Source organism: Heterodontus francisci, unplaced genomic scaffold (genome assembly GCF_036365525.1).
Source record: "Heterodontus francisci isolate sHetFra1 unplaced genomic scaffold, sHetFra1.hap1 HAP1_SCAFFOLD_1388, whole genome shotgun sequence".
Taxonomy (NCBI): Eukaryota; Metazoa; Chordata; class Chondrichthyes; order Heterodontiformes; family Heterodontidae; genus Heterodontus; species Heterodontus francisci.
In genome coordinates this window covers 17,523-37,500 of record NW_027142183.1, presented here as the reverse complement: position 1 = coordinate 37,500, position 19,978 = coordinate 17,523, and the positions used below count along the sequence as shown (strand labels likewise).

General features: G+C 42.5%; 1 protein-coding gene across 1 annotated transcript in view; it reads right to left on the bottom strand.

Moving 5' to 3' along the window:
* Nucleotides 1–4,152: 4,152 nt before the first annotated feature.
* Nucleotides 4,153–19,978, bottom strand: part of LOC137366716 (CREB-binding protein-like) — a gene marked incomplete at its 3' end in the record, with an annotated part of 31,134 nt that continues 15,308 nt past the window's right edge. The window contains exons 8-11 of the mRNA XM_068028381.1: nucleotides 18,229–18,363; nucleotides 14,265–14,382; nucleotides 9,503–9,698; nucleotides 4,153–4,219 (exon numbers count right to left, since the gene is read on the bottom strand). Of these exons, the coding sequence (XP_067884482.1) occupies nucleotides 4,153–4,219; nucleotides 9,503–9,698; nucleotides 14,265–14,382; nucleotides 18,229–18,363 (516 nt within the window). The remainder of the gene's footprint in view (nucleotides 4,220–9,502; nucleotides 9,699–14,264; nucleotides 14,383–18,228; nucleotides 18,364–19,978) is intronic.

The following is a 19,978-nucleotide window of genomic DNA, read 5'->3' as shown; positions in this document are numbered from 1 at the left end:
ATCTCCATTGCAGAAGTCCTTGAGGCGGCCAACATACCCAGCACATACACTCTACTGAGCCAGCGGCACCTGAGATGGCTTGGCCATGTGAGCCGCATGGAAGATGGCAGGATCCCCAAGGACACATTGTACAACGAGCTCGTCACCGGCAACAGACCCACTGGCCGTCCAAGTCTCCGCTTTAAAGCCGTCCGCAAACGTGACATGAAGTCCTGTGACATTGACCACAAGTCGTGGGAGTCAGTTGCAGTGATCGCCAGAACTGGTGGACAGCTATAAAAGCGGGGCTAAAGAGAGGCGAATCGAAGAGACTCAGCAGTTGGCAGGAAAAAAGACAGAAGTGTAAGGAGAGAGCCAACTGTGTAACAGCCCCGACAACCAATTTTATCTGCAGCACCTGTGGAAGAGTCTGTCACTCTAGAATTGGCCTTTATAGCCACTCCAGGCGCTGCTCCACAAACCACTGACCACCTCTAGGCGTTTGCCCATTGTCTCTCGAGACAAGGAGGCCAAAGAAGATATATACATAATATATACACACACACAAGCAAAGGTGAGTCCCCAATTAATACCCTCCACCTGAATACAATCAACACCAAATTGTTATACAATTAACAAGCTCCACACTTAAATTCTCTCCCTAAACTCCTCTGCCTCGCCTCCTTTAAGAGCCTCTTGAACCAAACATTTCGTTATGCCTCCTAATCTGTGTCTTTGGCTCATTTCTACTTTCCTTGCACCGCCATGAAATGCTTTGTGAAGTCTGACTATGTTAAAGGCACTCTATAAGTGCAAGCTGTTATTGAGGAGGGGAGGGAGAGAAGGAAGACAGACAGTCAAGACATTCCCAACAGAGGGCCACTGGATAGTGGTCAGGAGCAGAAACACCAACTTTCCCCTCAATAACTCCAGGGCACAAAGGACAAATGTAGCACCGCTTTGGCTGGGATAAGCTAACTCAACACAAACTCGGAATCAGTCCTATAACCTTAACAGACAGTCTGACTGTTATTCACTAGATAAATTCAGTGAGCTATTGGGGGAACTCCAGATCTTTTAAAAAAAAATAAATGCCAGTTTGTTTCATGTCAGCAGTCTTTAAAAATAGGTTTCTTGGCAACATCAACTGGTAGGGGAACTGAATGTGGATCTGAGCTTTTTAAAAAAAATTCTTTCATGGGATGTGGTGTCACTGGCAAGGCCAGTATTTGTTGCCTATCCATAATTGCCCTTGACAACTGAGTGGCTTGCTGGGCCATTTTAGAGGGCAGGTAATAGTTAACCACATATCTGTGGGTCTGAGGTTATATGTAGGCCAAACCAGGTAAGGACAGCAGATTTCCTTCCCTAAAGGACATTAGTGTACCAGATGGGTTTTTACGACAATCGATGGTAGTTTCATGGCACTGGTCATGAGACCAGCTTACAATTACAGATTTTTGTTAATTAATTGAATTTGAATTCCATCAGCTGCTGTGGTAGGATTGGAACTAGTGTCCCCAGGGCACTAACTTGGGCCTATGGATTACTAGTTCAGTGACATTACCACTACACCACGGCCTCCCACAATAAATATGAAATAAACAAATAAGTCTGTGCTATGGTTGCACAGCTCACTGGAATATCAACAGAATTTGCCATGCAGTGTTAGGAGATTCACTTTGTATCCATAATGAAAAAAAGATTTGCATTTATATAGTGCCTTTCATGACCTCAGGAAATTCCCAAAGCACTTTACAGCCAATTAAGTACTTCTTGAAGTGTAGTCACTGTTGTAGGAAAAATGGCAGCCAATTTGCGCACAGCAAGTTCCTACAAACATCAATGTGATAATTACCAGATAATCTGCTTTTGTGATATTGCTTGAGGGATAAATATTGACCAGGACACCAAGGATAACTTCCCTGCTCTTCTTCGAAACAGTGCCATGGGATCTTTTACATCCACCTTAGAAAGCAGACAGGGACTCGGTTTAACGTCTCATTTGAAAAACAGCACCTCCAACTGTGCAGCACTCCCTCATTATTGTACTGGAGTGTCAGCCTAGATTTTGTGCTCAAGTCTCTGGAGTGGGATTTGAAACGCAAGATTTGATGTGCAAGAACTAGCACCTGAGCCACAGGTGACACTGTACTGCCCGACACTGAAGCCACTTTATCATAGGGAAAGGAGGGAATACTGTTCAGACGAACATTGACCTTAAGCTCATACATCTTTTAATGAATTTGAGGTGAAAAAGGTGGTGAGTGTTGGGTATTTTAAAGAAATTGCAGTCAGTAAATACTAACCAAATGCTAACTTACAAGGGAACAAAGAACAGTACAGCACAGGAACAGGCCATTCGGCCCTCCAAGCCCATGCCGATCTTGATGCCTGCCTAAACTAAAACCTTCTGCACTTCCGGGGACCGTATCCCTCTATTACCATCCTATTCATGTGTTTGTCAAGATGCCTCTTAAACGTCGCAATCGTACCTGTGTCCACTACCTCCCCCGGCAGCAAGTTCCAGGCACTCACCACCCTCTTGGTAAAGAACTTGCCTCGCACATCCCCTCTAAACTTTGCCCCTCTCACCTTAAACCTATGTCCCCGAGTAACTGACTCTTCCACCCTGGGAAAAAGCTTCTGACTATCCACTCTGTCCATGCCGCTCAGAACTTTGTAAACCTCTATCATGTCGCCCCTCCACCTCCGTCGTTCCAGTGAAAACAATCCGAGTTTTTCCAAACTCTCCTCATAGCTAATGCCCTCCAGACCAGGCAACATCCTGATAAACCTCTTCTGTACCCTCTCCAAAGCCTCCACGTCCTTCTGGTAGTGTGGCGACCAGAATTGCACGCAATATTCTAAGTGTGGCCTAACTAAGGTTCTGTACAGCTACAACATGACTTGCCAATTTTTATACTCTATGCCCCGACCGATGAAGGCAAGCATGCCGTATGCCTTCTTGACTACCTTATCCACCCGCGTTGCCACTTTCAGTGACCTATGGACCTGTACGCCCAGATCTCTCTGCCTGTCAATACTCCTAAGGGTTCTGCCATTTACTGTATACCTCCCACCTGCATTAGACCTTCCAAAATGCATTACCTCACATTTGTCCGGATTAAACTCCATCTGCCATTTCTCCGCCCAAGTCTCCAACCAATCTATATCCTGCTGTCTCCACTGACAATCCTCATCACTATCCGCAACTCCACCAACCTTTGTGTCGTCCGCAAACTTACTAATCAGACCAACTACATTTTCCTCCAAATCATTTATATATACTACAAAGAGCAAAGGTCCCAGCACTGATCCCTGCGGAACACCACTAGTCACTTGCTGTCCTACTACTCTGGTTCCCACCCCCCTGCCACACTAGTTTAAACCCTCCCGAGTGACGCTTGCAAACCTCGCAGCCAGGATATTTGTGCCCCTCCAGCTTAGATGCAACCCGTCCTTCTTGTACAGGTCCCATCTGCCCCTGAAGAGATCCCAATGGTCCAGATATCTGAAACCCTCCCTTCTACACCAGCTGTTCAGCCACGTGTTTAGCTGCACTATCTTCCTATTTCTAGCCTCACTGGCACGTGGCACAGGGAGTAATCCCTATCCTTTAAGAAATTTACATTTAAAAGTTCCCAAACTTCCAACAATTGGTGGAAACTAATGATTTAATTTTTTTTTGCTGGTCACATAAGATTTTGTATGCATCAGAAATTCAGCAGGCAGGCATTTCGACCCAAAATATTAAACACTAAATTCCCTTCCAACCTTCTCTGCCCTCCTCTCACAAAGGTAATATACCCAAGTTTTGGGCAAGGGTCTCTACCACAGAAGCTCCATGGTCAGATAAATGCTTTCCATAAAGTTCATAACCCAGCATGGATAACCGGAAACCAATCGATCACAGGTGGAATTAAAGCTTTTTTTTGAGAACGAGCAATATGGGAAAGGTTTTTAACGTTGTGAAGGCCTATCGTGGTGCCATCTACAGGCACAACTGGCACTGCAGGCAGATCTTGACACTCAAAATTTATTTTCCCAGAGACAGAGCCTAATGTAGGAGTTCTCAGAGCATTCTGAAATGGAATGTTGTGCCCTTTCATCAATTTTAATACATAAAAGATTTTACTATTTATTATACAGGAAAAACTATGAAAAAATTACTTGCCTTGCGATCCTGGCATTCGGTTTATGATCTGATTTGGCACATTTGGCATAGACAAGGGTCCATCTGAAATAAAATAAACTTGTCAGAATTACACATCCAAAGCCACATCTCCTAAAAGCATTTAACATTTACCAGAAGCATCAAAATATCAACCGGCCACAAACTTATTTATTTATTTTTTAATTCATTCATGGGATGTGGGCGTTGCTGGCCAGGCCAGCATTTATTGCCCATCCCTAATTGCCCTTGAGAAGGTGGTGGTGAGCTGCCTTCTTGAACCGCTACAGTCCATGTGGGGTAGGTATACCCACAATGCTAATCAAATCAGTACTGGGGGCGTGTGATCGTAGACAGATAGTGTAGGATATTTCTCAATTACCCTTTAAGGGCTAGGGAGAAATTCTGTAAAACAACCCTTGGGTGATTCAACAGATATAGTTAAGTCCACGCGAGGGCAGCTTGTAAATATGTGAAAGCCAGATAAAGCTATGTATATGCAGGATCTTCATCTTCCCTTATGTGGGTCAAATCCCCAAGTCTTATCTTCAGTGCTGTCACTACAATAGTACGTCATCTTCATTGTTACTTTTCCGGTTGCCCGACTGTATTGTCTTCAAGGGCCCAGTTCCTTCTGATTCAATCAAAGTCACAACTTATGTCCTTTCCCTAAAAGGGGAAGGTAGGATGAGAGGCCAAGGTGAGAAGGATGCCCCAATTCAAAGAGTGAAGATGGCTATCAGTTAAATTATCTTTCATTATTCATTTATTTGGACAATGGTGGAAATGGATTAAATAACACAGAGGACAGAAAGCATTCTGCATAGATGATACTGGGATGGAAGTATACATCATCCACATCTGTTAGGTCATGCATTGATGTTCCATAAAGATGTGCTCAATTTCCTGCACAGTTTGGCAGACAGTCTATTGAAAGCTGCTTCAGATCTTCCCAAAATTAGAAGTTGAGCTCAAGGAGTTTTGCTTTATTGATCCTGCAGATTTTCTACATCGGATGATAGTGGGAATATGTTTTCAACTGGCTCGTGTTGTGTGTTAGTGCAGGAGAAACATTTTTAAAAATAGTTTACAATTTACTTGGTTGGTGAGAAACTGCTGTTAGAGTGTGTCTGTAAATAGCTGGACAATTAGGAAAAAAAGTAGTTCTTTTTTAAATAACCCTCAAGTAGCTACATTATAAGTAGTAAGGTTTATTAGCATTACTAAGGTTTAAGTTAGTGTAATTCATTAGTAATTACTAATTAGAAAGTGCTGCTTGGACAGAGCGTGAAGCTGAGAGTCTGGTGAGTGAGGGAATTCAGTGACGAGGGGAAAGAGGTGCTCCTTTGTCTCTTTTTCTGCCTTTTCAGCCTCCAGTATTTGGTTTGTACTTCGGTACAGGGGAAGAAGCTGATTGGTGAGTAAAACTGAAGTTATTCTACTTATTCCACTAACAATAATTAGTTTGCAAAGTTAAGGTATGGCAGGGCAGCTCAGCTGAGTGAAATGTGCCTCATGAGATGTGTGGGAAGTCGTGGACACACCAAGTGTCCTTGACAAATACATGTGCAGGACGTGTCACCGGCTGCAAAAACTTGAGCTCCGGGTTACGGAACTTGAGTGGTGGCTGGAGACACTGTAGTGCATCTGCGAGGCAGAGACCTACGTTTAAGGAGTTGGTCACACCACAGGTTAAGAGTGTGCAGGGAGAGAGGGAATGAGTGACTGCCAGGCATTCTAAGAGAACTAGGCAGGTAATGCAGGAGTCCCCTGAGTCGATCCAGCTTGCTAACTGGTTTTCCATTTGGCTACTCATGAGTGCAGCAATATCCAAGTCCATGGCACCACAGGTGGCTCAGCTGCAGAGGAGGGGTGGAAAAAAGAGTGCAAGGGCAATAGCGATAGGGGATTCGTTAGTTAGAGGAACAGACAGGCGTTTCTGCCGCCATAGACGTGACTCCAGGATGGTATGTTGCCTTCCTGGTGCCAGGGTCAAGGATGTTACAGAGCGGCTGCAGGACATTCTTCCAGGGGAGGGTGAACAGCTAGAGGTCGTGGTCCACATTGGTACCAACGACTTGGGTAGGAAGAGGGATGAGGTCCTGAAAGCAGATTTGAGGGAGCTAGGAAAGAGATTAAAAGGCAGGACCTCAAAAGCAGTATTCTCAGGATTACTCCCAATGCTACGTGCTAGTGAGCATATGAATAGGAGGATTGAGCGACTGAACACATGGCTGAAGAATTGGTGCAGAAGAGAGGGAATTAGATTTCTGAGGCACTGGGACCTGTTCTGGGGCATGTGGGACCTGTACAAGATGGACAGTTGCACCTTAGCAGGACCGGGACTAACGTCTTCGCAGGGAGATATGCTAGTGCTGGTTTTAACTAGATTGGCAGGGAGTTGGGAGCCTGAGAGGGAGCTCAGATCAGAGGGAAATAGAAAAGTAGTAAGCGAAATTGGAAGGCAGATGAAATGAAGGCAAACATCAAATAGGGTCAAAATGAGGAATAATGTTAAGACAAAGTTAAGGGCACTCTATCTGAATGCATGCAGCAGTTGCAGCAAGGTAGATGATTTAAAGACACAAATAGAGGTAAATGGGTATGATTTAACTGCCATTATGGAGACGTGGTTACAGGCTGACCAGGACTGGGAACTGAATATTCAGAGATATTCGCCATTTAGAAAGGATTGGCGGAGGGGAAAAAGAGGTGGGGTAGCGCTGTTAATAAAGGACAAGATCAGTACATTAGTGAGAGAGGATCTTAGATCGGAGCAGCAAGATGCAGAACCAGTTTGGGTGGAGCTAAGAAACAGCAAGGGGGAGCAAACATTGGTGGGAGTTGTTTATAGTCCAAACAGTAGTGGTAATGTTAGGCATGGTATAAATCAGGAAATTAGAGCTGCATGTAGCATGGGCAATAAAGTAATAATGGGCTACTTCAATTTACATATAGACTGGGTAAACCTAATTGACAATACTGCTGTGGAGGGTGAATTCCTGGAGTGTGTACGAGATGGGTTTCTGGAACAGTATGTTGAGGAACGAAGTAAGGATGGGCTATTTTACATTTCGTATTATGTAATAAGGGCTAATTAATAACCTTACTGTAAAGGAGCCATTAGGAAATAGTGACCACAATATGACAGAATTTAACAAAGCTTGAAAAAGAGATATAGTTCATTCTGAAACTAGGGTCTTAAATCTGAACACAGGAAACTATGAAGGTATGAGGTGCAAGTTGGCTCTGGTGGATTGGGAAAATACACTGAAAGATTTGACAGGAGACAGGCAATGGCTAGTATTTAAAGTAATATTACACGGTCTACAACAAATATACATTCCAATAAGGCACAAAAACCCAAAGATGCCTCCAAGTCATACATCGTCCTGACTTGGAACTATATCGCCGTTCCTTCACTGTTGTCGATTCAAAATCCTGGAACTCCCTTCTTAACAGCACTATTGGTTTACCTACACCACATGGACTGCAGTGGTTCAAGGCAATGGCTCACAATTACCTTCTCAAGGGCAATTAGGGTTGGGCAATAAATGATGGCGTTGCCAGCAATGCTCACATCCCAGAAACAAACAAAAAACGTAGGAAGTGAGCTAAGGACAAGACTGAGGATGGTTGTGATAGTCCTCATGGTTGAGCAGCCTGACACTGTCAGAGGTGCCAGTGAGTTGCTGGCATCTATGGAACCACTGACTTTAGGAGGGGAAGGGATAGAAAACTTGGGATGGGGGTGGGGTAAGAAGATAAGAGAGCCACTTGGGATGAGTTACTGGGTCAAAGGGGCACCACAGCAAGTGTTACAACACTCCTAGGCTTACAGGTCAAAAAATGTATAAAACTACAACTTGAGTACACAATTTTACTGTTGTTACTTTGATCAGTATTCTTCCAGCAGTTATCATAGTGTCTATACCATCTTCCATTTGGTATTGAATTTAACTTTCAAGCCCTTAGATGTATCTATGATTGACCAACGATCCACCATAATGGCTATTTAAGGGAATAAGGAATCTGCCAGTGCCCTGAAGTATACAGTTAACAACGCATTTAAATTCGGAACAATCCCTTGTGAAAACTCTGTTTATAATTCTGAACCTGAATCTTAAAATGTTTTTAACTGCCAAAATACCACTCCCTCATTTTTATATGCACTGAGGTTATGTAAATAGGTTATGGAGAGCAGTGTGGAAATGTCAATCAATGAAATTAGAGCTCATTGAGAAGTTGGTGAAAGTTATAGGGAAATCCTGAAAATGGAGGGGGGAGAAAATACTTCAAAAATAACTTAACCTTTGCTGCAATTATACGTTTTTCGAGAAAGAACAGCCACCTTCCACTTCTACAGCTTCTTTCACAACCTTAGGATGTCTCAAAGTGCTCTACAGCCAATGAAGTATTTTTGAAGTGTAGTCATTGCTATAATGTAGGAAAACGTGGCACCAATTTGCACACAGCAAGCTCCCACAAACAGAAATGTGATAATGACCAGAACAAAGAGCACAAGCTTAACATTAGAGCTTGACCATTGGGGATTGTAATCAGGAGGCACTTTTTCCACAAGAGTAGTAGTAGAAATCCAGAGCTCACTCCCCAAAAGGGTGTTGGGTCAATTGAAATTTGCAAGACTGGAATCAAAACATTTTGTTTTGTTAAGGGTATCAAGGAATATGGAGCAAAGAAGGGTAAATGGAGTTCAGATATATATCAGCCATGATCTAAATGAATGACAGAACATTCTTGAGGGATGAATAGCCTTTTCCAGTTCCCGTAATGTTGACTGAGGGATAAATATTGGCCAGGACACCTGGCGAACTCCCCTTTTCTTGTCGAATAGTGTCATGGGATTGTTTACATCCACCTGAGAGGGAAGACGGGGCCTTGGTTTAACGTTTCATCCAAAATATGGTATCGCTGACAATGCAGCACTCCCTCAGTATTCACTGACATTTCAGCCTAAACTAAGGACTCAAGATTCTGGAATAGGGCTTGAATCCACAATCTTTTGACTCTGAGGCAAGAGTGCTACTACTGAGTCAAGGCTGACATCAAGGTTTTGAAGTGCTTGCTTTATGAGCACTTTTTCCCCCATTCTTTCATGGCATATGACCATCGCTAGCAAGGCCAGCATTTGTTGCCCTTTCCCAAGGTGGCGGTGAGCCATTTTCTTGAACCGCTGTAGTCCATCTTGGGCAGGTACACCCACAGTACTGTTAGGAAGTTCTAGGTTTTTGACCCAGCGACAGTTCCAAATCAGGATGATGTGTGGAACACTGATATTCCTTGTAAGTGAGATATTATCTTTGTTTACCACACAGGAAATATACTTACTAGGTGGTCGGACAGGCTGGACCTGAGCCATACCTGGTGTCTGCGACATGCCAGGTGGCTGGCCACCTGGTCCGGTCAAGGTACCCTGGTTTGGCAACATTCCCTGCTGCTGTTTTTGAAGCCGAGAGCGTCTTTTTTCCTCCAGCTCTTTCTGAATCTTGTAAATCTTCTCTGCTAGTAGGTGATAGTATTCATCCTAAATGGATACAAATAGAACATCAATATTTAACGTATGCTCCTACCAGTTATTGTTTTACAATTCTGGCTGCTCTTTTGCATAGGCTGTAATTTTCTAGCTAGCACACTACCAATCTCTTTAGCTTTACCAGTCATTGTGGGGAGGGGGGTAAAGAATGGTGGGGGGACGGGTGGGTAGGTGGTGGTGGGATGGAGGATAAATTAAAAGGGATCAACCTCAAAGCAGCTTGATCCCAATACATTGGAAAACAGATCTTCGGCCACCAACTAGCTGTTTAGCAGATTAGCATTTGATCTAATTTTGGATTAGAGATGGACTGAAAGCTTGATTGATGTCAAGTTGATAATTGTAAAAACAATGGATGCAAACCTCAGGATAGCTCAGAAAACCTTTGCAGCTTTTATCAAAGTACATAATTTCTAGAAACGCAAACTGAGTTAGCATATTCACACTTCAAATAGTGGGGGTGAATTTCTGGGTATGTGTCGGGAGTGTGCGCTGGAAAACAGCGCATACTCAGCCTGCAATTTTTTGCCTGTTGACATTAATGGGCAGGATATCAAGGGCTGGGGTGTACAAATTTCCCAAAGCAGAAAATCTCCTGTTTCTATAGCCCCTTAAAACACACATCTGCTGCAATGTTTTTCACACATATGCTTTAATGTTCAAAAGCATTACAGAGCTTTGTGATATTCATCAACAGAGACACCAAACTACTGGCTCGACGCAAATCCTGCTCGTCTTCCACCACCAACCACCCCAACTCCCATATATCTTTTGGTAATGAATACCACAGTCATATATTTTGCTGGAATATCAAAACTTAAGCTGAAGTACAGAATTTCAGATTCTACCATAGAGTCTACAGTTGTGTTGCAACAAAGTGAACGAAATGTTAAAATGGAGCACAGTGTCTCCAGCCGCTAATACAATGACACATTATTTGGGCACACCTCACTTAGAGGAACCATTCAAAACATATTAAATAGTGGCCATCCATGCATCCTTTTATTGCTTCTCTTCCCAGGTCCAAACTCTCAAAAATAATTAGGAGCCCTTCATTTAATACAATCTCTAATATCACATGCAGCATAACACTCCTCACTACTGTATTTTCTAAAGAAAACTGTCCTTTGCTTAACCATTACGTTATATGACAGGAAAGTACTGTGGGGCAAGTCCAAAGGTTCAGTGCGTGAAGGCCATAAGGACCAGGCAGTTCTTAGGTTCAATCCTTGGCCTCTGCTTCACCTTAACCTGAGACACCTGTAGAGACTCAACAGTCATTATCAGTACCTGGGTGGTCTCCAGGGGAAAAGGAAAGGGAAGGAAAGGAAATATGCGTGTGTGGATATAGGCTCAATCAGGACTGGGCTTGGTTCTGATGTTCCCTGTGGTCAATTAGCCCGATACTCATTGTCTAAGCTCAGAGAAAGAATGAGTACTTGGATGAGTTTATGGAACCTATGGAATCATATCCCAAAATGAGACACATTCAGGAGAGGAGATGACAGGACAGGAGAGAATTGGGCAATGGGTGGGAGAAGGAAGAAATGAGCTGGATATTGATATATGGATATTTGTCCAGAGTTACCTCACTTTATGGGTAAGGGTAAGTTAATGACACTTGATGAACCTGGGAAAGCTTTTTGGATTTTATTTTTGCGCAAGTACACTGACCTCATCAGGTCAATCCCACCAAATCCAAAAAACTAGTACCCATTTAACTAAATTAGGAACACAACTAGAAAATGCAGGGGATGCCCAATAGGTCAGTGTATGAAAGAGATAGACTAGTAGTTCAGGTGAAGGGCCTTCATCAGAACTGTTCCAGTAAACAGTCTACACCCAAACAGTAAGATGGACCTGTTGTGTATTTCAAAATTTTCTATTTGAATTTGAGACTTACACCAATTCTTATCTTCAACAAAATTACATTTGCCTTTGAATCGGAATGAAGTATTTGAGGAGAAACCTCTGAAATGTTATAGCTGTAAAATTAAGATCCAACACAAGCCTTGGAACCACTGAGCACAAGGTCACCAACCGCAGAATAAACAATGAACTGCATCATTTAGAATTAATGTAAATTATTCTATTTGAATACTACGTGTTCTGGAGTTTCATCTCCAAATCACTGCCAAGATTTCCTCTATCCCAGTCAGGTGAGGAGTGCTTCACACTTTTAGAAACTACTCATCCCAATGTGTATTTATTCAAAATTGAATCCAAACTAAAAATTACAAAAAAGTAAATGATCAATTTCAAGTCTTTTTAAATTAAAATCTTGGACACTTATCATACCCAGTGTCAATGCAAAATAAATTACTACCATTGCCCTGACTACCATAACACTCTGAATTACTTTGTAGAGCCTGCATGCCCCAAAGTACATCTTTGTTGCTAATGTATAAAACATGAACAACCAAAGCTGAATTTAAACATAAAAAAGCAAACATCTGGTGGGTTTAGGAAAGATCGTGCCACTAAACAAGATTACAAATTCCTGATCTGCTCCATCAGCACTATAAATTAAACCTGAATAAAAATGAAAAATGCTGGAACATAAGGAATTGGAGCAGGAATAGGCCATTTGGTCCTTCGATTTTGCTCTGCCATTCTCATGGCTGACTTTTGACCTCAGCTCCAAGTTCCTGCACTATCCCCATATCCTTTGATTCCCATAGTACCCAAAAATCTTATCATTCTCAGTCTTGAATATACTTAGCGACGGAACATTCACAGCCCTTTAGGGTAGAGAATTCCAAAGATTGATATCCTTCTGAGTGTTAAATTTCTCATCTCAGTCCTAAATGGCCAGCCCCTTGTTCTGAGACAGTGACCCCTGGTTCTAGACTCTCCAGCCAGGGGAAACACTGTCCCAGCATCAACCCCATCAAGCTCCTTAAGAATTTTGTATCTTTCAATAAGATTACCTCACATTTTTCTAAACTTCAGGAAATATAGGTCCATTCTACTCAATCTCTCCTCACAAAACAATCCTTTCATACCAGGAATCTGTTTAGACTGTCATTGCACTCCGTCTAAAGCAGAGACTGCTTTTCTCTCTACAGATGCAGCCTGACTTGCTGGGTGTTTTTCAACCGTTCGTTTATTTTTCAGATTTTTAGTATGTGCAGTATTTTGCATTTGCTATGAACTGAACTGATCAACTCAATTCATTTCTGAACTTTAAAAAGCTTATTTAACTAGAATTGCACTGAAACCATTTTTGCATGTTACAAAGTATGCAACGGATTGAAAATTGACAAGGGCTTTCAATGCTTCCAGTTCCACAGCTACCAGTGACTGGGATGCTATTTCATGGAATTCTACATACCAGTTTTATTTTAAAAAGGGAAATTTTGTACTTATTACAACTTTAGGATTTAAATAAATTAAATCGTAATTTCAAGATTCTGCTAAGCACTGCAAAGTAGTTACTTAAGATCAGATCTTTAACAAAATGAATCTAACTTACTCTCTGCTGCCAAATTGTGTTCATTTTGTCAGCATGTTTGGGGGTGGGGTAGGGGGTTGGAAATAAAACAAAAGTCAAACAGGTTTTCACACAAACAACCTACACTAGTTTTAGGGAAGAAGGAATTATTTCCATTCACCGTAGGCACCCGAGTAGCCACGATATACAACAGGTTCTACCCACAGTTTGTTACTGGCCACTGTACTAAATCAAGAAGAAAACTCAAAAAGGATGAAATAAGGTAAGCCTGTAGAGCAGCGATCATTCTGATATAAACCAAGGCTTCTGTCCCTAACAACACCTTCAGCAGATATGCGATCCCACTGAAACTTGATCATTTCAGTTACTCATTGGCTAACCCTAGGGTTAATTATATCAGCTCTAGGAATAACAGGATCAGTTCTAATGTACTATAGGTATTAGTAAATACCATCAAAAATGTAACAGAGAATTTCACTAAAGTTGTTAATTAGGAAAAATATTTCTGCTCAATGTAACAGCAAGCAAGAGTACTGGCCACTTAACTGAAGACCCTCAGCTCTTGGTCCTCACAGTAATACCCTTTTACACTTTATAAACTCTGCACTTTATTACAACATGACTAAATGATTTAGATTTGATTATTTGAGGCTGTGTTCTGGGACTCAAAGGCAACAGCTCATTTTGAATTTAGATGGCTCACCTGGCCTGCGAAGGAGTTAACATCACATTGGGTGTTTGACTGTATCGCTAAGCTTCTCATAAATGGAGATTCAAAGCAGAATGCTTCCTCAGACCACCCAGAACACTCTGATACTGCCTAGCCTTAGCTGGGCAGCTCAAAGTAAGTTAGGAACTGGAGATATACAGCAGATCCTTCAGTATCTGCTGAGTAAAATATCTACGTTAATGTTTCAGGCAGAACCTTTTGTCAGAATTCTCCATCCAAAACATTAACCTCTATCAGATATTGATGGACCAGCTGTGCATCTGTTTTGAGTTCATATTTCTAGCAAATGAAATTTTCTTTCTTATTTCAAAATGTGTCATTTAACAGCACTGATGGAAAAAGTGGCAAATCTCATTTCAGTGAGGCTACGTACCCTGCTGTTAGCAGATTCATACATATCTCCTTCCACTTTCCGAGCATATGCCACAAGGTTTTCCATGCGACGATCCTTCAGTGCTGCTGGGTCAGGGGTTGGAAATATGGCTTGCACACTGTGAGGAAATAGAATATAGGCAGACGAATAACCAACTTCTGACTCAATTTAACCATTGAAAGAACTTAGATTTCTATAGCGCCTTTCACAACCTCCATGTCCCAAAGCGTTTTACGAAGTGTAGTCACTGTTGTAGGAAACCAGCAGTCACTTTGCGCACAAGCTCCCACAAATAGCAATGAGATAACTAGGAACAGGAGTAGGCCATTCAGCCCATCGAGCCTGCTCCGCCATTCAATACGATCATGGCTGATCATCCACTTCAATGCCTTTTGCCCACACTATCCCCATATCCCTTTTTGTCATTGGTATTTAGAAATCTGTCATTTTCTACTTTCAACATACTCAATGACTGAGTTTAAAGTCTAGCTACCCGACCCAAACCCAACCAAACCCGACTACATGTGTCGGGTTTGGGTCGGGCATTTAAAAAAATTAAAGGACTCGGGTTAGGACTTGCAAGGGTTCGGGTTAGCTGTTGATGGGTCGGGCCTGCTCAGGTCGGGAAAAAAGAACCCGACCCGAACCACAGCGGACCCGAGCCCAGCCCGGTCCGTGTCCCTCCGATTTTGCCCCGAGCCCAACCCGCCCCGACCATCCATTTACTTACCTTCCTGACACCGAACCTGCAAGAAGCTGCAGCGCATGCGTGATGACATCACAGTGACATCATTCGCTCACTACGCAGACTCGGTTTCGTCCCGGACTCCCAGTTCAGCTAAGTTTTTTAATTTCAATACTTACCAGCAGAGCACTTACTGTGTGTGTCCAGCCTGACCCAACCCGACTTGACTCGACCTGGACTCGGCCCGAGCTGAGCCGAGCCCGAAAGTTGTACCCTGAAGATGGGCCTGACCCGACCCGAACCTGACACGTCGTCGGGTGCCAGTCGGGTTGCAGGCCTTTAGGGCCCGGGTCGGGTTTTTATCCTATACCCGAGCCAGGCTTTATCTCAGACCGACACCTCCTCACCACACAATGGGCCCAGATGCAAGTACAGTCCATGCCCATTCCCCTGGCCCTGCCTTTCAACATCCTTTTCCACAGCTCCGGATGGAAAAGGCGCTGCAGGTACTGTCAGTGTCTCAAACCCGCGGGGTCAGTAATGGGGAGTGCGACCATGAGCTATAGCCTGGCTCCCCGACCCGAACCTGACCAAACCAGACTACATGCGACGGGTTCAGGTCGGGTCTGTATTCTGCATCCAGCTTTCGGGTTCGGGTTGGGCCCGGGTCGGGTTTTAATTTTATACCCGAGCCAGGCTTTAACTGAGCTTCCACAGCCAACTCAGGAAGAGAATTCCAGAAGATTCACAACCCTCTGAGTAAAGAAATTTCTCCTCATCTCTGTCCTAAGTGGCTTCCCCTTATTTTGAAATTGTGTCCCCTGGTTCTAGACTCCCCAACCAAGGGGAGCATCTTACCTGCATCTAATCTGTCTATCCCTTTAAGTATTTTGCAGGTTTCAATGAGATCACCTCACATTCTTCGAAACTCTAGAGAATACAGGCGCAGTTTCCCCAATCTCTCTTCATAGGACAGTCCCGCCATCCCGGGAACAAGTCTGGTGATCCTTCGTTGCACTCCCTCTATGGCAATATCCTTTCTACGGTAAGGGGTCCAAAACTGCACACACTACTCCAGGTGCAGTCTAACCAAGGTTCTATACAATTAAAACAAGACTTCGCTACTCCTGTACTCAAATCCTCTTGCGATTAAAGCCAATATACCATTAGCCTTCCTAATTTCTTGCTGCACCTGCATGTTAGCTTTCAGTGACTTACTGACGAGGACACCCAGGTCCCTTTGAACATCTACACTTTCCATTTAAGAAATACTCTACACATCTATTATTCCTACCAAAGTGACAACCTCATATTTTTCCACACCATACTGCATCTGCCATGTTCTTGCCCACTCACCAAGTCTGTCCAAATCCTCTTGAAGCTGCTTTGCATCATCCTCACAACACACATTCCCACCTAGTTTTGTGTCATTTGCGAACTTGGAAATATTACATTTAGTCCTCACATCTAAATCATTGATATATATTGTGAACAGCTAGGGCCCAAGTACTGATCCCTGCGGTACCCCACTAGTCACGGCCTGCCAACGTGAGAATGACCCGTTTATGCCTACTCTCTGTTTTCTGCTGGTTAACTAATCTTTAATCCATGCCAGTATATCACCTCCTATCCCATGTGCTTTAATTTTGCTAACCAATATCCTGTGGGGGACTTTATCAAAAGCTTTCTGAAAATCCAAGTATACTACATCCACCAACACCCCTTTATCAATTCTGTTAGTAACATCCTCAAAAAACTCCAACAAGTTCGTCAAACATGATTTCCCATTCATAAATCCATGTTGACTATGCCCAATCAGATCATTATTATCCAAGTGTCCATTTAACATATCCTTTAGAATAGATTCTAGCATTTTCCCTACTACTGATGTATGGCTAACAGGTCTGTAGTTGCCTGTTTTTCTCCCTCCCTCCTTAAATAGTGGGGTGACATTTGCTACCTTCCAATCTGCAGGAACTGTTCCAGCATCCATAGAATTTTGGAAGATGATCATCAATCCATCCACTATCTCCATAGCTACCTCTTTCAACACTCTGGGATGTAGAATATCAGGTCCCGGGGACTTATCAACCTTCAGCCCCATTAATTTCTCCAATACAACCTTCTTCCCAATACTAATTTCCTTCGATTCTTCATTCTCCCTAGTCTCTTGGATCTCCAATTCTGGGAAATTTCTTTTATCTTCCTCAGTGAAGACAAACACAAAGTAATCATTTAGCTTCTCTGCCATTTCTCTATTCCCCATTATATATTCTCCTGAATCTGCCTGTAATGGACCCAAATTTGTCTTAGCCAAACGTTTCCTTTTTACGTACCTGTAGAAGCTTTTACAGTCTGTTTTTATATTTTTTGCTAGTTTACATTCATATTCTATTCTCCCTGTTTCTAATCAGTTTCTTGGTCCTCCTTTGCTGTATTCTAAAATCCTCAGGTTTACCACTATTTTTAATCTCATACAATCCTTAACTTCCTTTGTTAGCCACGGTTGACTGCCTTTTCTTTTTGGGTTTTTGTGCCTTGAAGGAATGTATAGTTGCTGTAAACTATGTAATAATTCTTTAAAGACTATACATTGCCTATGTACTTTCATTTCTTTTAATGTATTTTCCCAATCCACCTCAGCCAATTTGCTCCTCATACCTTCATAATTTCCTTTGTTCAAATTTAACACCCTGGCTTCAGATTGAACTACCTCACTTTCAAACATAATGTAAAATTCTATTATATTATGGTCACTCATCCCTAAAGGTGATACCACATGATCTTTAACGATGTTGGTTGAGGGATAAATATTGGCCAGTACACTGGGTTAAACTCCCCTCCTTTTCTTTGAACAGTACCACAAGATCTTTTACCCCTACCTGAGAAATCAGACAGGACTTTGGTTCAACGTCTCTTAACTAAGAACAGTTAAAGTTCCACAATAGATAGATGGGTACGGTACTTGCACATTGCGTGTGCGAGATTACTGCTGTAATGCATGTATTTAACAAACAGTGCTTCTGCCAGAGATTTTCAATCAGATTGAATACCATTTCACACACCCGTTTTTAAATTTATATTTTACACCCAAGTTGTACCCAACTCAGGTAAGTTTACTTATCCAATTCAATTTGACTAGATCAGCCTTACAATTGCCACTCCTGCAAACAGAGTCTGCTATTTGCATGCAAACTGATGAGCTCCCTTAAATGGAGAATTACTTGCATTGAGAGCAGAGATTTCTTGAACTTTTCTAACTAAATGACAAATACTCACAGCTTATGAACCAGGTGATTGCGCAGATCCTGAGTTACATGTTCGTGCCATGGTTTTCGCACAGCACTAGCGGAAGGTGCTGCTGTCGGCAACGCGCCAATGTTACCAATATTTGTGCCATCACTCATCATTTGACTAAAAAAAAAAAAGGGACAGGTGTTATGTAAAGGGAATTCTATAATACTGTTGTTTATAAAGCTCAATTTTTAGAACCATAGATTCTAGATATCTGGATACTAATGACATCAAGGGATATGGGGAAAGTGGCATTGAGGTAGATGATCAGCCATGATCTAACTGAATGGTGGAGCAGGCATGATGGGCTGAATGGCCTCCTCCTGCTTCTATGTTCCTAATCATCGAATGGTTAGGGCACAGGAGAGGCCACTCAGCCCATCGAGTCTGCAATGGCTTGCTACAAGAGTAATTCAGCTGGTCCCACTCCCGGCCCTCTCCCTGTAATCTTGCAATTCTTTTATTTCCTGGTGCTTATTCAACTCCCTTATGAAAGTCACAATTGAATCTGCCTCCACGACACTCTCGGGCAGTGCATTCCAGATCCTAAACAGTTGCTGCATTAAAAAAAGGTTCTCATGTCACCTTTGATTCTTTTGCCATTCATCGTATAAATCCATGCCCTCTGGTTCTTGACCCCTCCACCAATGGGAACAGTTTCTCTCTATCGACTGGCTAGAACCCTCATGATTTTGAGTACCACTATCAAATCTCTTCTCAGCCTTCTCTTCACTAAGAAGAACAGCCCCAGCTTCTCCAATCTATCCACATAACTGAAGTCTCTCATCCCTGGAACAATTCTTGTAAATCTTTCCTGCACCCTCTATAAAGCCTTCACATCTTCCTGAAGTTCAGTGCGCAGACTTGGACACAATATTCCAGTTGAGGCCGAATCAGTGTTTTATGAAGGTTCATTATAACTTCCTTGCTTTTGTACTTTAGGCCTTGATTTATCAAGCCCAGGATCTGTTATGCCATTTTAACCACTTTCAACGATTTGTTCACATATACCCCTCGGACTTTCTGTTCATGCCTTCCCTTTAGTTTATATTGCCTCTGCTCACTCTTCCTACCAAAATGTATCATTTCACATTTCTCTCCATTAATTTCATCTGCCTCCTCACAGTTCACACAACCAATTTTTGTATCATTTGCAAATTTTGAAATTGTGCCTCAAAGTCTAGGTTATTAATATATATCAAGAAAAGCAGTGGTCCTAGTACTCACCCCTGGGGACCACAACTGTATACCTTCCTCTGGTCCGAAAAACAACTGGTCACCACAACTCTGTTTCCTTTCACTCAGCCAACATATCCATGCCACCACTCTCCCTTTTATTCCAAGGCCTCAATTTTGCTGACAAGCCTGCTATGTGGCACTTCTTCAAATACCTTTGTACACCATATCAACTGCATTACCCTCATCCTCTCCCTGTTACCTCATCAAAAAATTCAATTGAAATAGTTACACATGATTTGCCTTGGACAGATCTGTGCTGGCTTTCCAGAATTAATCCACACTTGTCCTAGAGACTATTAATTTTATCCTGGATTATTGTCTCTGAATGCTTTCCCGCCACCTAGGTTAAACTGACTGGCCTGTAGTTGCTGTAGTTAGTTACCTCAATCAAATTACAGACAGGTTCTAACAAGACCCTCATTTTCACTGAGAGATGCTAGTTTAAAATGAAGGGCAAGTCGAGAAATTCACATCAATATTTTGTTCAACGGTTCAA